At 46.4% G+C, this 21,906-nt stretch overlaps 1 protein-coding gene across 1 annotated transcript; it reads right to left on the reverse strand.

Moving 5' to 3' along the window:
* Positions 1 to 3,971: 3,971 nt before the first annotated feature.
* Positions 3,972 to 21,222, reverse strand: OPALIN (oligodendrocytic myelin paranodal and inner loop protein). Its single transcript, XM_047760951.1, has 6 exons — positions 20,633 to 21,222; positions 17,176 to 17,211; positions 11,792 to 11,827; positions 10,069 to 10,188; positions 7,688 to 7,744; positions 3,972 to 5,784 (listed from the first exon to the last, which is right to left on the reverse strand). Exons 1-6 carry the CDS (start codon positions 20,828 to 20,830, stop codon positions 5,608 to 5,610), a joined length of 624 nt encoding a protein of 207 aa, XP_047616907.1. The 5' UTR covers positions 20,831 to 21,222; the 3' UTR covers positions 3,972 to 5,607.
* Between the last annotated feature and the right edge of the window lie 684 nt (positions 21,223 to 21,906).

Below are 21,906 nucleotides of genomic sequence, written 5' to 3' on the forward strand. Positions count from 1 at the left end.
CTGAGCAAGGCCAGGGATCGAACCTGCTACCTCATGGCTCCTAGTAGGATTCGTTAACCACTGAGCCACAATGGGAACTCCTAATGGGGCTTCTTGAGATAACTGTCTTATTTGGAAAGGTCTGTTAGGAATTCCACAAATTCCCTCTGAAACTGCACACAAATTTTTGCTCTTAGCCAGAATTTTATTAATTAGCGTGGCGACTCAATGGAAACGCGGCCTGCCCCAGGGCCTCCTGCTTTGGGAGTAGAGCGCCCTCTGGTGGCAGAAAGAAGAACCTTCGGCAGCAAGTACAACATCACAGGGTAAGAAGCCCAAGAATATTGAGCAGGGCCTTGAAGACCCTCTAGTCTACTCTTCTTGTTCTGTAGGTGACAAACCAAGGTCTAGTCAGAGGTACTGGCCTGTCCAAAGTCGCACAGTTAACATCAGAGCTTTTCTTGATTTGACAGAAAATATGCACATTTGGCTGGGCTCCCCTAATTACTAGCTGCGTGACTTTGGACAAGTTACTTAACCTCTCTGAACCTCAATTTTTTTGTTGTTGTTGTTGGAAAGCTCATTCATTCACTCATTCTGAGCAATTTCCTCTCGTGAAATCAAGATGATAAGGGTCCCTTCCTTTGCATCTGCTGGAAGATTAAATGAGTTAATGCTGTAAAGTGTTTAAACTGGGATTTTTTGGATTGGAAAGGATCAAGGAACAGGTTAATAATTACCTTGGGGGAAATGACATTTGACTATACTGTCAATACTTCACTTGCTGTGCTTTACCCTAGTAAGCACCAAGCCCCTGAAGCCAGAACAGGAAGTGATGAAAATTAGGACCAGTGTCCTGGCTCTTGGGTCCCCAGACCTGAGCCTGTCTGGACTTGGCCAGCACCAGCTGCACCAGCTGCAACTCTCTGGGCACAAGGCTGGCAGTGACAGGAGGCAAAGACCCTGTCCCATGACTCTTGGAAGCCAAGGGCTGCTTTATGGGGACTTGAGAGTATTCACCAACTTGTTTTGTTTTGTTTTTGCTTTTTAGTGTCACACCCACGGCATAGGAAAGTTCCCAGACTAGAGGTTGAATCAGAGCTGCAGCTGCCAGCCACAGCCACAGCCACAGCAAAGCAGGATCCAAGCATCGTCTACAAGGTACACCACAGCTCACGGCAATGCCGGATCCTTAACCCACTGAGCGAGGCCGGGGTCAAACCTACATCCTCGTGGATACAAGTTGGGTTCCTTACCACTGAGCCCACAATGGGAACTCCGGGTACTCACTGACTTGAATCTCTTAGGAGCAGATGGGAGCCAAGTGGGAGTCAATTTTATCTGCTTTTAATGCATTTTTTGTCAACTGATTTACACTACTGTATTTCAAACACTTCCCTGCAGCATGTATATCAAAGGACCGTGAACAGCACAATCAGTTCAACTCATTATCCTAAACTCTTCCTACAAACTTAAATCATCCCTCAAAGCAATTTGCTTTATAATCTTCAGGACCAATAAAATTGTCTTTTGTAGAGCCCCAGTTTTCTCATCTGTAAAACTGGCATAAGTTACATCCACACCACATCTCCTCCTGGGTTTTGTGTAAAAATTAAACAAAATAATGAATGAAATGCACTTTGAAAACTAAAAAGTGCTACAATGTCATAGGGAAAGAAAGATTCATCTTTTTCATATCATCTGGGCATGGTTTAGGCTCCTGAGGACTGCTTTCCAGAAAGGCAGGCATATGACTTGACAAATCAGTCCTCTCATGCAGGTTGGTATAAATCCAAGGGAGAGAAAATATTGCTCTTTCAAGAAATGCAGCTTGATTACTGAAGCTGGACACAAGGGAGACTCTTCATAACACCAAGTCCAAGTGCACCTTAGTGGCTTGCAATGCATTTTACATCCTATGCCCCTGGTGTGTAGGGATAATATTTTTACCAGAAACAAGTCCAAAAATGTGTCCAATGTTTTAGCCTTTCCTCACCTGGATGCAGGAGGCAGAAAGAGAGTACTTTCACCATCTCTACCTTCTCGGAGTTCCCGTCATGGCTCAGTGGTTAATGAATCTGACTAGGAACCATGAGGTTGCAGGTTCGATCCCTGGCCTTGCTCAGTGGGTTAAGGATCCGGCGTTGCCGTGAGCTGTGGTGTAGGTGGCAGACGTGGCTTGGATCCCTCGTTGCTGTGGCTCTGGTGTAGGCCGGTGGCTACAGTTCCAAATGGACCTCTAGCCTGGGAACCTCCACATGCCGTGGGAGCAGCCCAAGAAATGGAAAAAAAAAAAAAAGAGAGACATCTCTACCTTCTTGCTGCAAGATTATTAATAATAATAATAAAAATAATAACAACGATACTGCTAAGGGCAGGAGCTCCTTTGGTGGTTGAATGATTTTCCAACCCGATGCATCTAGTGTTAAGTACAGCAAAACTTACACCCAGCCTCCTTACCGATAATTTCTATTAAGTATGCTTGGCAAATAATCTCCGCAACTTTTGTGAAAACAGGCCCCTACATAGGAAAGATGAATTTTTTCATTCCGTTTTCCTGTTTCAATAGACATATAATTATTAAACTAACAAGGCACAACAATTATTCATTTTAAAGCAGTTTGTATTAAAAGCGTGGGAACAAGTTGCCTAAGAAAAGTTGTCAGAAAGACAAAGAAATCTTTGTCACGAACTTTCAACTGTGATTATTCCTGTTTACATTGAATTGTTGGGAGGTGTGTTGCAGGTCCCTTTGAGACTCTGAAGGGAAGTAGGGAACCTCAGCCCTGAGTAATGATTATACCGAAATAGCGTTTGCCTACAACTTCAGGGAACTCATATCTTCCTAAATCTAGGTTTAAAAATTATCCCAATTTTGGAGTTTCCATCGTGGCTCAGTGGTTAACGAATCCAACTAGGAACCATGAGGTTGCTGGTTCAATCCCTGGCCTCGCTCAGTGGGTTAAGAATCCGACGTTGCCATGAGCTGTGGTGTAGGTCACATGCTGCTTGGATCCCGCATTGCTGTGGCTCTGGGGTAGGCTGGTGTCTACAGCTCCGATTGGACCCCTAGCCTGGGAACCTCCATATGCCATGGGAAGTGGCTCTAGAAAAGGCAAAAAGAGAAAAGAAATAAAATAAAATAAAAATTATCCCAATTTGCCTCCAGTTTGGGTAACTCATCCTCTCTGTCTTTGGGGTAAAAATACTTCTGCAGTGATGTTGGAAGCTTTGCAGATGTCTAGGTCAGGTTGACATGGAAAACCCTTGAAAGTGGATTTCATTCCACCTTTTAGGCACCGAATACATGAATCTATTCTTGTCTAGTTCCAGCTTCTGCAGAGAAAGGCTGTATTGGTCCTTCCAGGACACCCACCACATTCTCAAATCTTCTAGTTCTCCTGGAAAAATCCTGAATAAAGAACAAGAGAATGTGGCTCTGTGTGGCTAGGATGCTTTAAAAACAAAAACAAAAACAAACAAACAAAAAACCCCCCAGCTTAACAGGGGTTAAATTAACATTCAATAAATTGTACGTTTAAAGTGTACAATTTAAGAAGTGTGGGTGTGTAACACATCCATGATGCTAGCACCACCATCAAGATAGAGAACATATCTATTACCTCCCAAAGTTTCTTTGTGCCCCTCTGCAATCTCTCCCCCTCCCACCCATGCCTGCCCCACCATCCCCAGGCAACCACTGATGTGCTTTCCGTCACCTTTGATTAGTTTGCATTTTCTAGAGTGCAACTGGCCCAAGGTCATCCCAATGCCAGCACTGGCCCCAGTTGGGAAGGCGGAACATCTGACTTCTGGTCTCATCATTTTCCTTACAACAGAATCTGCCTTCCGAGAAGGAACAAACAGTTCCATCACCAGGGCAGCCGAGACCATGCCAGCCCTGGGACTATGTCTGGGATGATCTTGACTCCAGCCTCAGGAGTCAATGTCATTTACTTTAATATAGGCAAAGAAAAACCACAGACATGTTGTAGGTCCACAAGAATGGCCATTTTACTTTCTACTTTATTCCAAAATAAGTTTCTGTGCATCAGAGCAGGAAAAAAAAGTGACAGAAATACTGAACCTTGCTAGTTTAGTAGAAACCATTTCAAATAAAGATACTAAGCAATGGCCTGTAAGTAGAATTAAAATAAATGGTCCAAAAATACAAGTCACACCTTATTCTATAGACCACAAGACTTATCATCACCTGCGCGTATTTCTGTTGGGACTCACAACAGCCCTAAGGGTAGGAGGACGAAAACAGCGCTCTCCATTCTGCACATACAGAGCTCAGACTCTTGATCTGCCCCAGAACTCACACCTGAGCCTCAAAGCCAAGGCCACCGTCATGTTCTCAGCAAATCCAAAGTCCTCCCCAACATGTAAGATAAGCACAAGTATCCGGGTCACTGGGCACGTCTGCTTAAAATCTGCTTGTTAGGTGACGAGATCTAGTGGACTTAGCGCAAAACTGAATGTCACAAGGAGCTTTGAAGGGCGCATGCTGGTACGTGGCAGTGAGTGGGTTTGTAGAACCTCTCCTTGGCTATTTGAAGAAGAGGAGGTGTGTTTCTGAGCAACCAGGGGCCCTGAGGATTGTTTCCACAGCTTATCAAGGTGGCCCAGGGAGCTGGTGGGTGAACCCCAGGATGCCCTGGACCCGGGCTCTCTCATCAGGAGGACGATGGGCCTGCACAGGGGGACTCCCATTAGCCTCCTCACAGAAGTGATGGCAAAGGCATCTCCAGACCAGCTGCCTCTGTGCACCAGCTCCCCTCAGATGACAATCACAATGCTTCAATGCTACTGACAGTCACAATGTGACACAAGGACAGTCACAGGGCCCATCCCTTTGGCCCTCAGCCACTCAGAGCCTCTTGATCTCGCTTCCTCCTAGTGAGTTTCTCCCCATGACCGTCCCAGGACTTGAGCCTTTCTCTCCACTCCCACAAAAATGGGTATAGTCCTCATTGCTAATGACCTTTTGAAATAACCTCTGCCTTCCCTCCACACTGTTTATCTTCAGCACACACACACAGAGCCCACTGCAGAACTGCCTTCCTTGGATACCCCCGATCACAAGTGGGAGTGGTGAATGCGCAGCCACGTGCTGCCCCTGTGATTGGGGAACATGTGGCTCCTTGTGATTTCTGCCCCGAGTGGTTCAAAGATAAGGAACTGCTTCTCCTCACACATCCCCTTTATAGCCCAGCCCAGCTTGCACCATGCTAGCCTTGGCCACCCTCCCATGGCAGCCAGGTCTGATGGCTCTTTTGAGAAAATGGATGTGAAAAAAGATCAGGAGGCCAGTCACCGAGAAATCAAACCCCTTTCGCCCAGTCACCAAGAAAAGCAAGTTCCCACTGGGCTCAAGGACAGGATCCGAGGGCTCCCTTTGGAAGCACAATGAATTCATTGCACTGAACCCCAAGATCTGAGAGTCAGAATGCACTTTATCAGATCAGTCCCCTAAAGAGAAAAATCAACTTGAAACTTTTCCAGATCTGCAAATGAAATTTGGACTGGTTAAGAAGCAGCTTGGCGTCTCTCCTCACTCCAAGTGCAAAGGCCTGTGTGTTTAGCTCTGTTCCAGCCCCGGATCTGCTCCTTGGCTGGGCTGCATCACTCCAGGCTCAGTCTGGGAATAAGCCACCAAAGTCCCCTCCTTCTCTCCATTTCCACGGCAGGACGGTACGTGTCACGCATGGGCTCCTGGCTGCCTGATACCGTCTTCACGTATATGTGGGCTTCTTCTGCTCCCATTATGTTCTTCTCATGTGTGGGTGACCTCCTAGGATTCTTGAAAAAACAAATAGGTTTTAAAAAATACAGCAAAGTCTTCTCCTTCCGGTCAAGTTGGAGTAACAGCAACCAGATTTACCTTCCCGCCTGAAACAACCAAACATCAGACAAGACATTTGAAACAAAGAGTTTTCAAGACATTGGACATCTTCAATGTGATCATTGATATGGTTGGGTTTTAATCTACCCTCTTCCTATTTATTTTCTTTTCTTTTGCTTTTTTTTTTTTTGCGTTTTCTAGGGCCGCTCTAGTGGCATCTGGAGGTTCCCAGGCTGAGGGTCTAATCAGAGCTGTAGCCACCAGCCTACGCCAGAGCCACAGCAACGTGGGATCCAAGCTGCGTCTGCAACCTACACCACAGCTCACGGCAAGGCAGGATCCTTAACCCACTAAGCAAGGCCAGGGATCGAACCTGCAACCTCATGGTTCCTAGTCAGATTCGTTAACCACTAAGCCATGATAGGAACTCCCACTACTTGTTTTCTATTCTATCTGTTTGTTGGTATTACAATTTTTTTTCTGTCTTCTATGTAGATTTTAGAAGCACCTTAATAAGGTCTATGAAAAAAATCTATTGGGGTTTATACTGGAATTAGATTATTATATAGATCAATTTGAAGTTCTTTGACATCTGCATGCTGTTGAGTCTACCTATCCAGGGGCATTGTATACAAACTCCCATTATTAGTTTTATTTCATATCTTTTACTAAGGTTTCGTTATTCTCTGTAAAAGGATTACATGTTTTTGTTGGATTGATTCCTTATCATGTTATATATTTTTATTATCACTACCATGTGGGATTTTTAAAAATTACTTTTTCTAATTCTACTTTTTTTTTTAGCTTTTTAAGGCCACACCTGTGGCATATGGAGATTCCCATGCCAGGGGTCGAATCAGAGCTACAGCTGCCAGCCTACGAACGCCACAGCCACAGTAGTGCAGGATCTAAGTCGAGTCTGCAACCTACACTGCAGCTCGTGGCAATGCCAGACCCTTAACCCACTGAGCAAGGCCAGGGATCAAACCTGCAACCTCATAGTTCCTAGTCAGATTCATTTCCAGTGAGCTACAATGGGAACTCCTCTAATTCATTTTTAATGATTTTTAGAAATGTAAATTATTTTTAATATTGATTTTATATCCAGAAAACTTGTCAAAATCTCTTGTTAATGCTAATAATTTACCTGTAGATAATTTGGCTTTCCTATATAGACACTCATATAGTCTGTAGATAATGATGATTTTGTTTCTTCTTTTCCAGTCTTATGCTCTCTACTTCATTTTTTTCATCTTTATTGAGGTATAAATGACAAATAAAATTGTAAGATATTTAAAGAGTATGGTGTGATTATTTGATATACATATACATTGTGAAAGGATTCCACTGCATCCAAGAAGTTAGTGTTACTTCTTTTTCTTATCCTATTGCATTGTCTAGGACCTAAAGTACGGATTGAGTGGAAATGATATTAATAAACACCCTTGTTTTGTTACTGATATGAAAAAGAATTCATTAACATGTTATCTTTAGGTATGATACTTGCTGTAATTTTTTTAAAAAGATGTTTAGTTTCAAGGTAAGAAAGTTCCTATTAAATTTGTAGCTTGCTAGGAGTTCCCATCACAAAGGGCTGTTTAATTTTTTTGACCTCACTTCTCTTGTGGAGATGGTCACATGATCTTTCTCTTTTGTCAGTGAAATAAGAGATATTAATTTTTAAATATTAAATCAATCTTGAATTCCTGTCCAGCCAATACAAATGTAATGGGAAGCTCCTCTGTGCTTGAGTTTCACCACCAGTGCACGCACTGTACTTTCTGTCCACAAGAGGCTTTAAGACCCTGGTTTGTTCACTGACTGAATGATGTATAGTGATTCTATACCAAGACTTCTTACCTCAGATACCCTGGGATTGTCATAGATTTCTGAAATTTCACAAGGCCTCTCGATTTCCTAAATTGGTTTAAAAAATAAAATTAAAAAGAAGGAGAAATGAAAGGTTACATCATTTGCCCGTGATAATGATTAAAACCATTAAACTCCCCAGAGAGCTTTCAAAACAAAACCAAATAAACAGATAACTGCCCCACCCCACCCCCCAAAAAAACCCATAAACAAGAGATACAACTGTGAGTTATTTCAAAAATAGTACAGGTTGAGAGTGTGGAGAAGTGGGGAGTGGAGACGAAACAAGATTGGGTTTGATAACTAGATTCATCATACTATGCTTTCTACTTTAGCATCTGGTTGAAATTATCTGTAGTAAATATTGAATGGTGGATTTTTTGCTGTTGGGCTTTCTTTTTAGTACTAATGCCACAGCTCCTTCACCCAGAATTTAATTGGTTTTGGTGGTTGGTACTTCTGTAACCTCCAAGGTGGTTTTAAAGTGCCCTGAATGTTGAGGTTCTATTGCTTAAATAAACAATACCGACAACCATAATACTTCTTAACATGTTTAAAGTTTACAGCTTGTCAGCACACTTCGTACCCAGGATCTTATTCGATCCTTACAACTCTGCTTACCTTTTTTTGTTTGTTTGTTTGGTTAGTTTGGTTTTTGTCTTTTTAGGACTGCACCTGAGGCATATAGAAATTCCAGGCTAGGGGTGGAATCGGAGCTGTAGCTGCCAACCTACACCATAGCCACAGCAACACGGGATCCAAGCTGTGTTTGTGACCTATACCACAGCTTGTGGCAATGCTGGATCCTTAACCCACTGAGCAAGGTGGGGGATTGAACCCGTGTCTTCATGGATCCTGTTGGGATTTGTTACCACTGAGCCATGATGGGAACTCCTCTGCTTACCTCTTAAAATAAGGTGGGTTGGGTTTTTTGTTTGTGTTTTTGGTGACACCTGTGGAAGTTCCTGGGCCAGGGATCAAACCTGAGCCACAGCAGTGACCAGAGCCACAGCAGTGACCGGAGCCACTGCAGTGACAACAACAGATTCTTAACCTGATGAGCCACCAGGGAGCCCTAGGGGGTAGTTCTTATGACTCTTATTTTTGAGTTGAACTAACCCGGGCGTAGAAAATGTCATCACTTGTCCAGGATCATATAAATCATAAAGTGGCAGAGCAAGGGTTAGAACTTAGGTTTTCTAGGAGTTCCTGTCATGGCTCAGCAGTTAACGAACACGACTAGCATCCATGAGAACGTGAGTTTGATCCCTGGCCTTGCTCGATGGGTTAAGGATCCAGCATTGCCATGAGCTGTGGAGTATGTTGCAGATGTGGCTTGGATCCAGCGTTGCTGTGGCTGTGGTGTAGGCCAGCGGCTACAGCTCTGATTCGACCCCTGGCCTGGGGACCTCCATATACCTCTGATGTAGCCCTAAAAATACAAAAAAAAAAAAAAGAACTTAGGTTTTCTACTCCCCGTGAATGCTTACCAGTGTGAGAACAACCAGGACTGTACATAAATAGGGGTGGAATTAGAACCCAGAGTCCACACTACATGGTGTTTTCACAGCCGTGGAGCCTGTTTGGTTATGGGTCAGGGTGGCCTTTGAATTCTAAGCATGGTCTCCAGAGCGGTGTGGTGTTTGGAAGGGGGGAGGTGAGTAGATTCTCTTGTGACTGGTATGTGTTCAGATGTGACAAGTGGAGTCACAGACTGCTGGACACGTCCCTACGACAGATACCTCCGTGTCCGTCTTCTATCTTCCTAAGATCACTTCCACCCTTTTTTGGGAGCTTGTGCCCCTTTTTCCTCAAGGTTAGAAAACACACTCACGGAGTTCCCATCGTGGCTCAGCGGAAACAAATCTGACTAGCATCCATGAGGACGTAGGTTCGATCCCTGGCCTCAATCAGTGGGTTAAGGATCCAGAGTTGCTATGAGATGTAGATCAAAGACGCAGCTTGGATCCCGTGTAGCTGGGGTGTAGGCTGGCAGCTACAGCTCTGATTAGACCCCTAGTCTGGGAACGTCCATATGCTGTGGGCATGGCCCTGAAAAGAAAGAAAGAAAGAAAGAAAATACACTCACTTTATGGATGTGTTCACCATGGCAACAAACATCCCACTCTGCTGCTACTTTTTGTCCCCCCCCCCCCTCCAAAATACCATCCTCAAGTGACTTGAAGGTTGTGTGACGAATCAGCCCTGTCTGGAGGTAATGCCATGAATCCAACACAGAGATCGAGGCCCAGGAACGTTGGCCTTCTTGCCCTCAGAAAACAGACTCGGGTCCTGACACCCTGGGCCCAAAGCCAGTTCCTTGAAGACGATTCCCCGCCAACACGTCCAGACCCAAAGAAGCTGCTGATCACCTCGGTGGATTCGCTGCTTCTTCTTCTGCGGTGAATCAGAATCAACAGTAAGGCCACCAGCAGGGCTGTGGCCACCAGGGATGGGATGCCTGCTGCTAATCCCAGAGAGGGCCCACAGTCCTGCACAGAGAGAACAGTCAGGTTCTCCCAGGAAAAGGAAGTGTTCAATTGATTAAAAATAAAATAAGGAGTTCCCATCGTGGCGCAGCAGAAATGAATCCGACTAGGAACCATGAGGTTGGGGGTTCGATCCCTGGCCTCGCTCAGTGGGTTAAGGATCTGGCATTGCTGTGAGCTGTGGTGTAGGTCAAAGACGCAACTCAGATCCTGCGTTGCTGTGGCTGTGGTTTAGGCCGGCACCTGTAGCTCCGATTCCACCCCTAGCCTGGGAACCTCCATATGCTGCAAGTGTGGCCCTAGAAAAAGACAAAAGACAATAAATAAATAAATAAAAGACAGAACCCTGCACAGGCCCTAAATCAAAAGAGTAATGGGATACTCATGTACAATGTACGTGACAAAGGGCTCATTTTCATAGGACTCAATGTACATAGTTCTAATCAACTGGGGAAAGGCCATAACGCAGGAGAAAATTGGACAAAGACCAACAGGCCATTCCTGGGAATAGAAAAACAAATGTCCCATCAACACAGGAAAAGCTGAGATACAGTTCAAAGCAACAATTAGATACTGTTCCCATCTATTACCAAAAAAAAAGTAAACAGTTTCAGTGTATCCCCCATCATTTTGATATGAATTTTTAAAATTTACACCAAACGCATGAGCCAATTAATTTCCAGATTCCCATTTTGCTTTGATCTGAGTGGGAACAGCCACGCCTATAGCCCTATACATTTTCAGATTTGCAGATTACTTGGAAAAACCAAAGACAGTGTTCAGAATCCCTATAAATGTGCAACTGTCATATAATACTGAATTCTTCATTTGGGGGAAAGGGGGTGATTTTATTAAAAAATAGTATACGTGCATAAAAGTATATAAATTATGAATATATAGCTTGGGAGTTCCTGTTGCGCCTCAGTGGTTAGCAAACCCGACTACATCCGTGAGGATGCGAGTTTGATCCCTAGCCTCACTCCGTGGGTGAAGGATCCGGCGTTGCCGTGAGCTGTGGTGTAGGTCACAGATGTGGCTTGGATCTGATGTGGCTGTGGCTGTGGCTGTGGCGTAGGCCGGGGGCTACAGCTCCAATTGGACCCCTGGCCTGGGAACCTCCCTATGCCGCTGGTGCGGCCCTAAAAACACAAAAAGACCAAGAAACAAATATACATATGATTTTTATATGTGATGATTTTCACATGATGAATGCACCCATGTAATCAGCACCCAGATGAAGAAACAGAACCTAACCAGCCCCCCACCACCCCCAGTCCCTCTCAGGCTTCCTTCCTGTCACTGCGTGTGTGACCTCTAACCTGCCATTCATCACCATAGGTGAGTCGCGTCTGCTTTTCAACACCATCTAGATGCACATAGAAGGTCGTATGCTTGTGTCTAGGTCTTTTGTTCTACACTTTGTGAAATCATCCGTGATGCTGCGTGTCCTCCTTCCCCTTTAACCTGAGTTGGTCACTGGTTGAGGCAAATAAAACTGCTTGGTGACATCTTTAATCCTCAAAACAAATGCCCGAGATGGGTCCAGCATTATCCCCACTTTTTAAATGACCAGACCAAGGTGCCATCATTTAAGCATTAGACTTACCGCTCCTTTTCCACCGGTAACAACTGGGGAGGACGTCTGTGTGGAAAAAGAATACACATCTTTAAAAAACCAAAATCTGTAGAATGCATATCCTATGAGACAGTCTGTGCAAGGTTAGGGTATGGTACCTAAAGTGTATCCCTTTGCCAAACTTTCTATTAAAAAAAAAAAAAGATGGAGTTCCCGTCGTGGCTCAGTGGTTAACGAATCCGACTAGGAACCATGAGGTTGCGGGTTCGATCCCTGGCCTCACTCAGTGGGCTAAGGATCCTGCGTTGCCATGAGCTGTGGTGTAGGTTGCAGACGCAGCTCGGACCCCGCGTTGCTGTGGCTCTGGCGTAGGCCGGTGTCTACAGCTCCGATTAGACCCCTAGCCTGGGAACCTCCGTGTGCCTCAGGAGCAACCCTAGAAAAAGGCAAAAAGGCAAAAATAAAATAAATAAAAAAACAACAGATGACAATGACTGCCGAATAGAACCTTCCCTGATGGCTTCTCAGGTAAGAAGGATAAAATTTGGTTACAAGGAGAGAAGCATCAGAAATGCAGGTGAGGTCATCGTAATTCTCCCTGTGGATTTGTCCTAATGCATGTGACAGCTCAAAAGGCTTTCTCTTGTCCCAAGTCCCCACATCCTTCCCAGCCTACTTTGGGCCTCCTCCTCAGTGCTAGAAGGGAAAATAATATAAATATTAGGAGTCCCTGTTGCTGCTCAGCAGGTTAAGAACCTGACACAGTGCCCATGAGGATGTGGGTTTGATCCCCAGGCTCGCTCAGTGGGTTAAGGATCTGGTGTTGCTGCAAGGTGCAGCAGAGGTCAAGGATGTGGCTTGGAACCACCATTGCTGTGGCTGTGGCTGTGGCGTAGGCCGGCATCTGCAGCTCCATTTCGACCCCTAGCCTGGGAAGTTCCATATGCCGCAGATGTGGCCCTAAAAAGACAAAAAAAAGAAAAAAAAAGAAACTGAAGAACAGAGAGGTTAAGACATCTTGAAGGTCACACAGCTGGTAAGTGATATTTATCCTTTTTGATCGTCTTTTCTGGGTCAAGCATGTTATTTCTAGTTTTTAGCACTTTCATATATTGCAGTTGCAGCCCTAAAAAGAAAAAAAAATAAAGATATATAAATATTAGTGGAGATCAGTCTCTTTAAGGAATCCTTACTTGGTTCTAAACATGCAAATAGCTTTGGCAGCTGTCTGAAGTCATGAAGTAGTCACATTCCCGGGATAATTCCACACTGAATGAATACATGACAGTTTCCAGTTCACACCTCCACTCAGGGAAGGGCACTAGATTTTACTCATTTGTGAGATATTTCAGATGAGAGTCTTTTCAGGATCAACAAATCTCAGCGCACAAAGTTCTGCCTTAGCAAACAACACTTGTAGGCCATGCAGGGGGTGCAGTGCAGGGTTAAGAGGCTGGGTCCTGGTGGGTTTTATTTCTGGCCTGGGAACTTCCATGTGCCCTGGGTGCAGCCAAAAAAAAAAAAAAAAATAAAGGAAAGAAAGAAAGAAAGAAAGAAAGAGAGTATGTGTCTTGGGGTCACACGTCCCAGGGTGAAATGGTGATTTCTCCACTCACAGGCCAAGGGGACTCATTTCTTCTTCTATAAAATCGGGCTGTTAGTACCCGCCTCTAGGGTTGTCATACGGATAAAATGAGCATCAGGAGCACAAGCTTTTGTCATTCCTTTAAACTGGGCAAAGCTCTGGCCAGACCTGTTATTTATTGAATATTCTCCTCGATCTTAGGGAGGACAGAGGAGGCCCGGGGCTTGGGCTTTGGGCATGTATTGTCTCTGTTTTGCAAAAAAAATAAAGCGATCCAGATTTCAGGAAAGTTACGGGTCTTCTCCAAGCTTTCACACAGAGCCATAAATCTAACCTGAATTTGGATGTTTGCGTTCCAACCTAGGCCTCCTTCCCAGGGAGCTCCCATCAAAGGAATGATTGGCTAACCAGGCGCTGACACTTGGTACTTAAATGGTAACTGCTTTACAGCAACACAGTCTCACCCAACCACCCTTATTACCTTCATGCTGCTTCTGCCTAAAACCTTCTATTTCTCAGGGTGATGGGAAGAAGTGGATATTGTTTCAGGTGAGATGTTTCATCTTGAGGTTACAAACATTCACTTGGGCTGGTTTTGAGTTAACTCTAAGAATTCAGGGTTGCCTCATGGAGCCCATGGGCTATGAGAATCTGGCTTCTCCAGTGCCCGGAGCTAGGGACAAGCTTGTCAGGACTGAAGCCATTCCTCCTGCCATCTCTCCATCTCCTGGGCAGGACAGCTTTTTATTTATGCTCTTCTCTGCCTAATTGCTTCCTTCTCTCTCTAGATGGATTTTTCTGCCATCGAGAATACTGCTGATGGTACCAGCTAATGCTTAGGGAGCCCTTAGCACGTGCCAGGCTGTTCACATACTTGTCCTATATCGACTCATTTACTTTTCACAACAGCCAGTGAGCAGGAGGATACGGATCCACTTCACAGATGAGAAGAATGAAGCACAGAGACGTGAAGTAACCTGTGCGAGGTCACACAGCCCTCAGGGCAGATGTCGAGGGGTCAGGCTTCAGGGGCCAAGCTCTTAACCATTGTGCTACACTGCCTTCCATGACCAAATTCAGTATCCCAACCCAGGTTTTTGTTTTGTTTTGTATTGTTTGTTTTTGACAGCGTTTGCTATAGATAGTTGTCATCTTCTCCTTCTTCTTCTGTCTTTTGTCTTGTTAGGGCTGCACCCATGGCCTATGGAGGTTCCCAGGCTAGGGGTTGAATTGGAGTTGGAGCTGCCGGCCTACACCACAGTCAAAGCAACTCGGGATCTGAGCCTCACCTGCAACCTACACCACAGCTCATGGCAACACCAGATCCTTACTTAACCCACTGAGAGAGACCAGGGATCAAACCCATGTCCTCATGGATACTCGTCAGGTTCATTAACCACTGAGCCAGGATGGAAACACCCTTCTTTTTTTTTTTTTTAACCCAGTTTTTCTACTTGACTATTCGGTATGGCCCAGCAGGGACTGACTTGCCTAGGCAGCCCTATTCCAACCTCCCTGCAGAGAGGCTCTAATGAGCCCTGTGTCCACGATGTCCTGCTTCCCAGGGCTGGGGGCATGCCCAGTCATCCAGCTGCACCACAAGGGAAGGGTTACGTGGCAGAAATGGAGCTTCCATGTTGGGTGGCCAACAGCCCCGGTTTTCCAGAGCAGTTGCTGAGGTCGTGAGGCACTCAGGGCTAAAGCCAGATAGTCCCAGGCAGACTAGGAATGATTGTGGCCCTACAGAGGCTCAAAGGGAGGAGGGGCCGTTCTCAGAGAAATCGGCTCTTAACCAAGGAAAGGCTCCTCAAGTGATGACCAGCCGCATAAGGGCCTCCGTCTCACCCCACTGCCCCATGCAAGGCTTCTTGCTTCCCTGAGTTACCTTCATAGGATGGGCCAAGCCAGGATACGACAGAACCTGAGGTCTCTATAGACCTGCTAGCTTTGAGCAGCCGGGAGAAAGTTCCAGAAGTGACCAATTTAGGAGTTCCCATCGTGGCCCAGTGGTTAACGAATCTGACTAGGAACCATGAGGTTGCGGGTTCGATCCCTGGCCTTGCTCAGTGGGTTAAGGATCCAGCATTGCTGTGAGCTGTGGAGTAGGTTGCAGATGCAGCTCAGATCCCGCATTGCTGTGGCTCTGGTGTAGGCCAGTGGCTACAGCTCTGATTAGACCCCTAGCCTGGGAACCTCCATATGCCGTGGGTGCGGCCCTAAAAAAAAAAAAAAAGGCAAAAAAGACAAAAAAAAGTGACCAATGTAAAAAGATTTGACAGGTAAGGAGAGAGACGGGGGAGTTGTCTGCAGAAACAGGCAGAGGCTGAAGCAGGGAGCAGAGCGAGTCAGGGAGGTTCAGAAGACAGGGCAGCACCAGGAGGGCGGAGCAGGGGCTGCAAGAGTCAGGGGACAGACCTGAGGGCAGCCAGTGTGGGCACCAGAAGCTCCTACCTTTCTGTGCTGTGCTCCAGAAAGATGTCCCCAAGTTACAGCAACCATGAGCACTGGCTTAGGCGTCCTCTTTCTTGGCAGGTTCAGTTTATTCTTTTTGAATGACTACACAATTTATTAGGAAAATTTGGCACAACCAAAACCAACCAAAACTGGGCTAGGAAAATGCCTAGCTCTATCATGGCAGCCCTTCCGGTCAGAAAACAATCCTGGAGTAAGTGTTGTCTTTACACAACATGACGATAGAAGATAGAGGATCAATTCTGGATTAAAACTGTCCACCATCAGCAACTGAAAATCTCTACTTGGGGAGTTCCCATTGTGGCTCAGCGGGAGTGAATCTGACTAGCATCCATGAGGACGCAGGTTCGATCCCTGGCCTCATTCAGTGGGTTAAGGATCTGGCGTTGCCATGAGGCATGGTGTAGGTCACAGATGCAGCTCGGATCCCATGTGGCTGTGGCTGTGGCATAGGTTGGCAGCTGTAGCTCCAATTAGATCCCTAGCCTGTGGCACCTCCATATGCCACAAGTGTGGCCCTAAACCCCACCCCCCCAAAAAAAAAGAAAAGAAAATCTCCATTTGGACTCACAACTAAGTATCATAATCCAGAGTCATAAAATGTTCCTTCTTATTGACCTAATAATTCCGCTTCTAGACTACATTCCAAGGAAATCATCTCAAGTGCCGACGAAGATTTATCTCTACCTGTGTCTGTTCCTAATTGTGATTAATCATTGAAAGAAATAATTCACTTGAAGAAATAGCGTGTGACTATTCTCAGCTACGGTTATAAAGGCTGATGGGAAACCTTTATCATACCAAATTATAGGTAGAGGAAGAAAACTATGGTACAAAGACAGCAAAAGTCAACATTGATGTTCACTGAAACAGGACCAGAAGGAGTGGCCCCAGTGTTTTCTGCGGAGAGCAGTTCAATGTTTTGGTTTTTTGCTACTTTCCTTTTCAAAAGGTATATTGATAATCTTTAGAAGTGAAAATATTTCTCTTGGCACCCTCCCAACTCTTCATGGTGCCTTCGTTGTGGGAGGCATATGGAGGTTCCCAGGCTAGGGGTCCAATTGGAGCTGTAACCGCTGGCCTATGGCAGAGCCACAGCAATGCCAGATCCAAGCCGCGTCTGCAATGCCGGATCCTTAACCCCCTGAGCAAGGCCAGGGATCGAACCCACAACCTCATGGTCGCTAGTCGGATTCGTTTCTGCTGCGCCACGATGGGAACTCCTTCAGGGTGCCTTTGAAACCTGTGTTAAGTCTCTCTCTACATGAGCTTCAAGCCACGGTGTTCTGGAGGCCTGGGATAAACTCTGCACTGCTCTTGGCCGAGCTGCCTGGTGAATGGGGACCACGGTACTCACTGTGTTGGCGGGGAGCGTGAAGTTCAGTGAAAAACTCTAGAAGAGAGAAGGAAACGTTACAGTGCTGGGGATGGTCAGCCAGGCCCCTAACCAATCCAGCACACATCACTGACCCCCGTGGATTCCAAGAGAATTTACCGACCCCACAGGCTCCATCGGTCCCCGCCTCCCCACCCAATCTTGGCTCCAGAGAAGGCAGGGGAGAGGCGGGTCCCGAGGTCAGGAGTTCCTCCCTCGGCATCAAGGTGGTCTCGCCCTCGCTGTCCTCCCAGGTTCTCAACAGGGCTGGATTAAAGGACCAGCCAGTGAAGCTATTGCCTGAGGGGTCCTGACACAACATGGCAGCAAAATTATTACTAGAAGGGCAGCAGAGTGCTAAAAATTGCTTTTTTCCCCCTGGAATTCCTTTCAGAGAAGGAATCTGTGACGGGATGGCACTTTCTGCTTAGGGTGGAAGATCCCCAGGGGTTCCAAAAAAACACCTGCTCCGGCAACTCACTCCTGGGAGGAGACCCAGCCCCTTGGTCCCCCACAGCTTGACTTAAACTCCAGCTCCTGATCTTCCTGAAGCCTCCCACGACCCTGTTGTGTCGCTCTAGGAGCCAGGTGTTTGCTAAGTTTTAAAATTAAATGTTACCCAACCATGGGAAGATTGGGAAGGGTTTGAGAATCCAAAAGAATCCTAACATTTCAGGCCTGAAGTGTCTCCAACATCATCTATCTCAAAACTGCCATGTAAAGAAGAGGAAACTTGGGAGTTCCTGCTGCGGCTCAGTGGAAACGAATCCGACTAACATCCATGAGGACGCAGGTTCGATCCCTGGCCTGGATCAGTGGGTCAGGGATCTGGCATTGCCGTGCCCTGTGGTGTAGGTTGCAGACGTGGCTCAGATCCAGCGTTGCTGTGACTGTGGCATAGACAAGCGGTTGCAGCCCCGATTTGATCCCTAGCCTGGAAAATTCCATATGCTGCCGGTGCGGTCCTAAAAAGGCAAAACAAACAAACAAACAAAAAGAAGAAACAGAGGCCCAGGGACCTCTGAGAAATTGCCTCATGGACAAATGAGAACCGTTAGAGCTCATCTCTTAAAATAGGCTGGTCCATGTGACTCCAATCCAACCTGAAAGATAGTTCTAGAGAAGACAGTCCTGATGTACACAAAACTGATGAAACACATACTTTAGCTGGCTTACTGGGAGGCGGGAATTCAGATAGGTTAATACGTGAGAAACTCTTTTGGGGACAGAAATGTTTTAAGCACCTACCATCCTGTACCCCCTGCCCCAGAGACTATGTCTTCCAATTAGGATGGCCCCAGCCAGCCAGCACGCTTCCATGGCAACTGTTATCTTCTCTGTCTCTTAGCAACAGGGGGCCATCACTTTACCGGGAAGAAAATCAACACGAGAATTTGAATGGGTTTCCCAAGCTCACTAGCTGTCACCAGACCCTGGGTCTTTGGTGACAGCTTTTTTCTACCACATTACAGGCTTCCTCGCATCTCCTCTAGTTTCTGCTGAATAACCAGAGCCCCCAGGCTCACAGCACTTTCCACCTCCTCTTCCAGGATAGTATTAGAGCAAGAGGGACAGCTGGGCCACCTCAGATCAGGGTCATCTTGTTCCAGAGACCTAACCACTGCTCCTCATGCTAATGCCAACCAAGCTCCCAGAGGACCCTGCGTGGTCACTGCATCAAACACAGCTGCCCAAAGCCTTATCTCATCAGTGAGCCTGGGTACTGATGTCAGCAGGCCCAGGACAAAGGCTTCTTTGGGGGGACAGCAGAAGCGAAGAGCAGCAACAAGTGGGCCATTGCAGGTGCTGTTTATCAACATTTGGATGACGAAGATTTTGGCCAGTTTCAGAAAGGCATTCATATCTTGCAGAAACACACTACGGTGCTCTTACAGAGGAAAAAAAAAATCACGAAAATATGGGTGGAGAAGAATCTGAGGCAGTGTTCTTTAGAAAGGCAGCAGGGGGGGGCAAGGCATCCCTGGGCTTGGAGTCTCCTGATCTCAGTTCAAGTCCAGACTCAGCCACTTCATAGCTGTGTGGCCTGGGAAAAGTGACTCCAGCTCTCTGGTCTCCATTTCCTTACAACAAATCTATTCTCTCTCCCAGGGGCAGTTTTTTCATCCTCAAAATGGGGATATTATTAACTTGCCCTGCCCATCTCATAAGATAAGCACCTCCCCCCCAAAAAATATCTGTGGCAGCTCTTCCCAAATTATAAAATATGCATGCGAGGTGCTATCTTCTTCATGGCCTGGCCAGCACAGAGCAAGGCCCAGGGAAGGCCCTGGGAAGATCTTGTTGGATGGAGATGCCAACGTGGATTAGCAATATTCAAAGTACTAGAATTTGGTACAGGCACTATGTGAGGTCTACATAACGGTTTTTTTTTTTTGTTTGTTTGTTTGTTGTTTTTTTTTTTTTTTGCCTTTTCTAGGGCCGCACCCATGGCATATGGAGGTTCCCAGGCTAGGGGTCTAATCAGAGCTGTAGCCACCGGCCTACGCCACAGCCACAGCAAGGCAGGATCTGAGCCATGTCTGCAACTTTCACCATAGCTCACGGCAACACTGGATCTTTAACCCACTGAACAAGGCCAGGGATTGAACCTGTAACCTCATGTTCCTAGTTGGATTCGTTAACCACTGAGCCACAAGGGGAATACCTATATAACGGTTCTGAAGGCACATGAGGATCTCAGTGGCTGGGGGTCACTCATTATGAGTTTGCTGTTTGTGATGGGAAGGGGGACGGATAACTACTCACTGTAATTGAAGGCATGCTGTGTGTCACACTCTGCACTCACAAAGTCCCTGTAAGGGAAACACTCTCATCTCTACCTCACAGGTGAAGGGACTGTGACCAGGACGGGTCTCTCAAGGTCCCCAGATGGGAAGTGGGAGAGGCTGGGTTGAATTTGATCACTCAACTCCAACACCTGCACTTTTCATAATCTCTTTAATAAAGGAATCCCAGCAGCCTTTCTAAACTTAGCAAATTTCATGCAATTGAGTCACAACCAAACACGTATCACTAGTCAGTTAGAAAGGTGAGTAGTTTCTGATGCAACTTCTCAATATCTCTGTGGCTGATCATGTAGCCAAAGGCACACTGAACAAATAAGAAGAAAGGCATTGATCTGACCCATTGCTTTGACTGGGAAAGGGATTTAGCCGAAATATTCACTTTTCACCTTTGTACGTGGGGGGCTAAAAACAAAACCTTAATATTAAAATATGAGATGGGGTCAGCAAATATTAGATGAGAATTAGTATTTTGCATATGGGAAAATAATTTAAAAAGCCAAGCTCCTTAACTTCCTTGCATCAAGGGTACATTTATATTTGAATTGGGAGATGTGAGCTTCAAAAGCCCAGGGATTGTTTTTTATGGTGAGAAATGAAGGTTAGGCAGAGGAAAGATGCAAGCTCTCACTCACCATTTCCGACAGCCTCCCAGGAGCCTTCTCTGAACACTGCCCTTGGCAAGCTCCTTTCTTGCTTGTGTTGTTGGCGTGTGTCTTGCATTTGTAGGACCATCCAGCTGGGAGAGCAAGGGTGACAGAGCAAGAGGTGGCTCCAAGAGAATGCTGGCCAAGCCATTTATGGTCAGGGGAGTAGCTGAGTCCTTGGCCCATCCCCCGGGGAAGACGGTCTCCTGTGTCATGGCCACCGTGGAAGGCCCCGGGTCATCTAATCACTTCGCAGTCATTTTTGGTCCTTACTGACTTTTCAAGCCTCTTCCATGGTTACCCCTTCACCTCAGCAAAGAGCCCACAGCTGGCCTGAGACCTTGGTGGCTTCTGCAGCCAGCTGCTCTTTAGAGACAATGGGTTACACAGGCCGAGTGAGGCTGGGTTGGCCACTCCATCCCCAGCTGCCAGGCAGTGGCACTGCCCACCGTCCCCGCAGTGATGGAGTCAACACATTACCTGTGTCGATGTAGGGAAGCCTGGGAGGTGGGGGGTGCAGCCTGCTCTGTGTTGGAGGCGGGGCTATAGCTGCCACGGAGAGCGCACGCCCTTGAATGTAGCCTCACCCTCTTTCGTTTGCACATTTTTGGTGGAGGAAGCATTGACGAGGGAGGCCTTATATTTCTTAAGAGCTCTCTGTTAGGAAGTTTCTTCCTTATTTATTTACTTTTTGCGTTTTGTAGGGCCGCACCTGCAGCATGTGGAGGTTCCCAGGCTAGGGGTCCAATTGGAGCTGTAGCCGCTGGCCTACACCACAGCCACAGGAAAGCGAGGCCAGGGATCGAACCGACAACCTCATGGTTCCTAGTCGGGTTCGTTGACCACTGAGCCACGATGGGAACTCCAGGAGTTGCATCTTTAAAACAAGGGAGGGGGAGTTCCCATCGTGACACAGCAGAAACGAATCCGACTAGGAACCATGAGGTTGCAGGTTCAATTCCTGGCCTCGCTCAGTGGGTTAAGGATCCAGCGTTGCCGTGAGCTGTGGTGTAGTTTGCAGACGAGGCTTGGATCCCGTGTTGCTGTGGCTGTGGCGTAGGCCAGTGGCTACAGTTCCAAATGGACCCCTAGCCTGGGAACCTCCATATGCTGTGGGTGCAGCCCTAAAAAGTAAATAATTAAACAAATAAAAATAAAACAAGGGAGGAATTGCAGTCTCACGTTAACAAAACAACAAGATTAAACCAATAATTTGGTGGTTTCATTGAGTGTATTTGTTCATTTACTCAACAACCCTTTTT

The sequence above is a fragment of the Phacochoerus africanus genome, chromosome 15, assembly GCF_016906955.1.
Source record: "Phacochoerus africanus isolate WHEZ1 chromosome 15, ROS_Pafr_v1, whole genome shotgun sequence".
NCBI lineage: Eukaryota > Metazoa > Chordata > Mammalia > Artiodactyla > Suidae > Phacochoerus > Phacochoerus africanus.

Bases quoted from the DNA above. Each gene is read 5' to 3' on its own strand.
- OPALIN (XM_047760951.1), bottom strand. From the start codon at position 20,830: ATGGGCCAAGGACTCAGCTACTCCCCTGACCATAAATGGCTTGGCCAG. The intron at 10,189-11,791 runs GTAAGTCTAATG...CTCTCTGTGCAG, and splicing joins TTACCGGTGGAAAAGGAGCG to GACTGTGGGCCCTCTCTGGG. The intron at 7,745-10,068 runs GTGATCAGCAGC...AAACCAATTTAG, and splicing joins GAAGCAGCGAATCCACCGAG to GAAATCGAGAGGCCTTGTGA.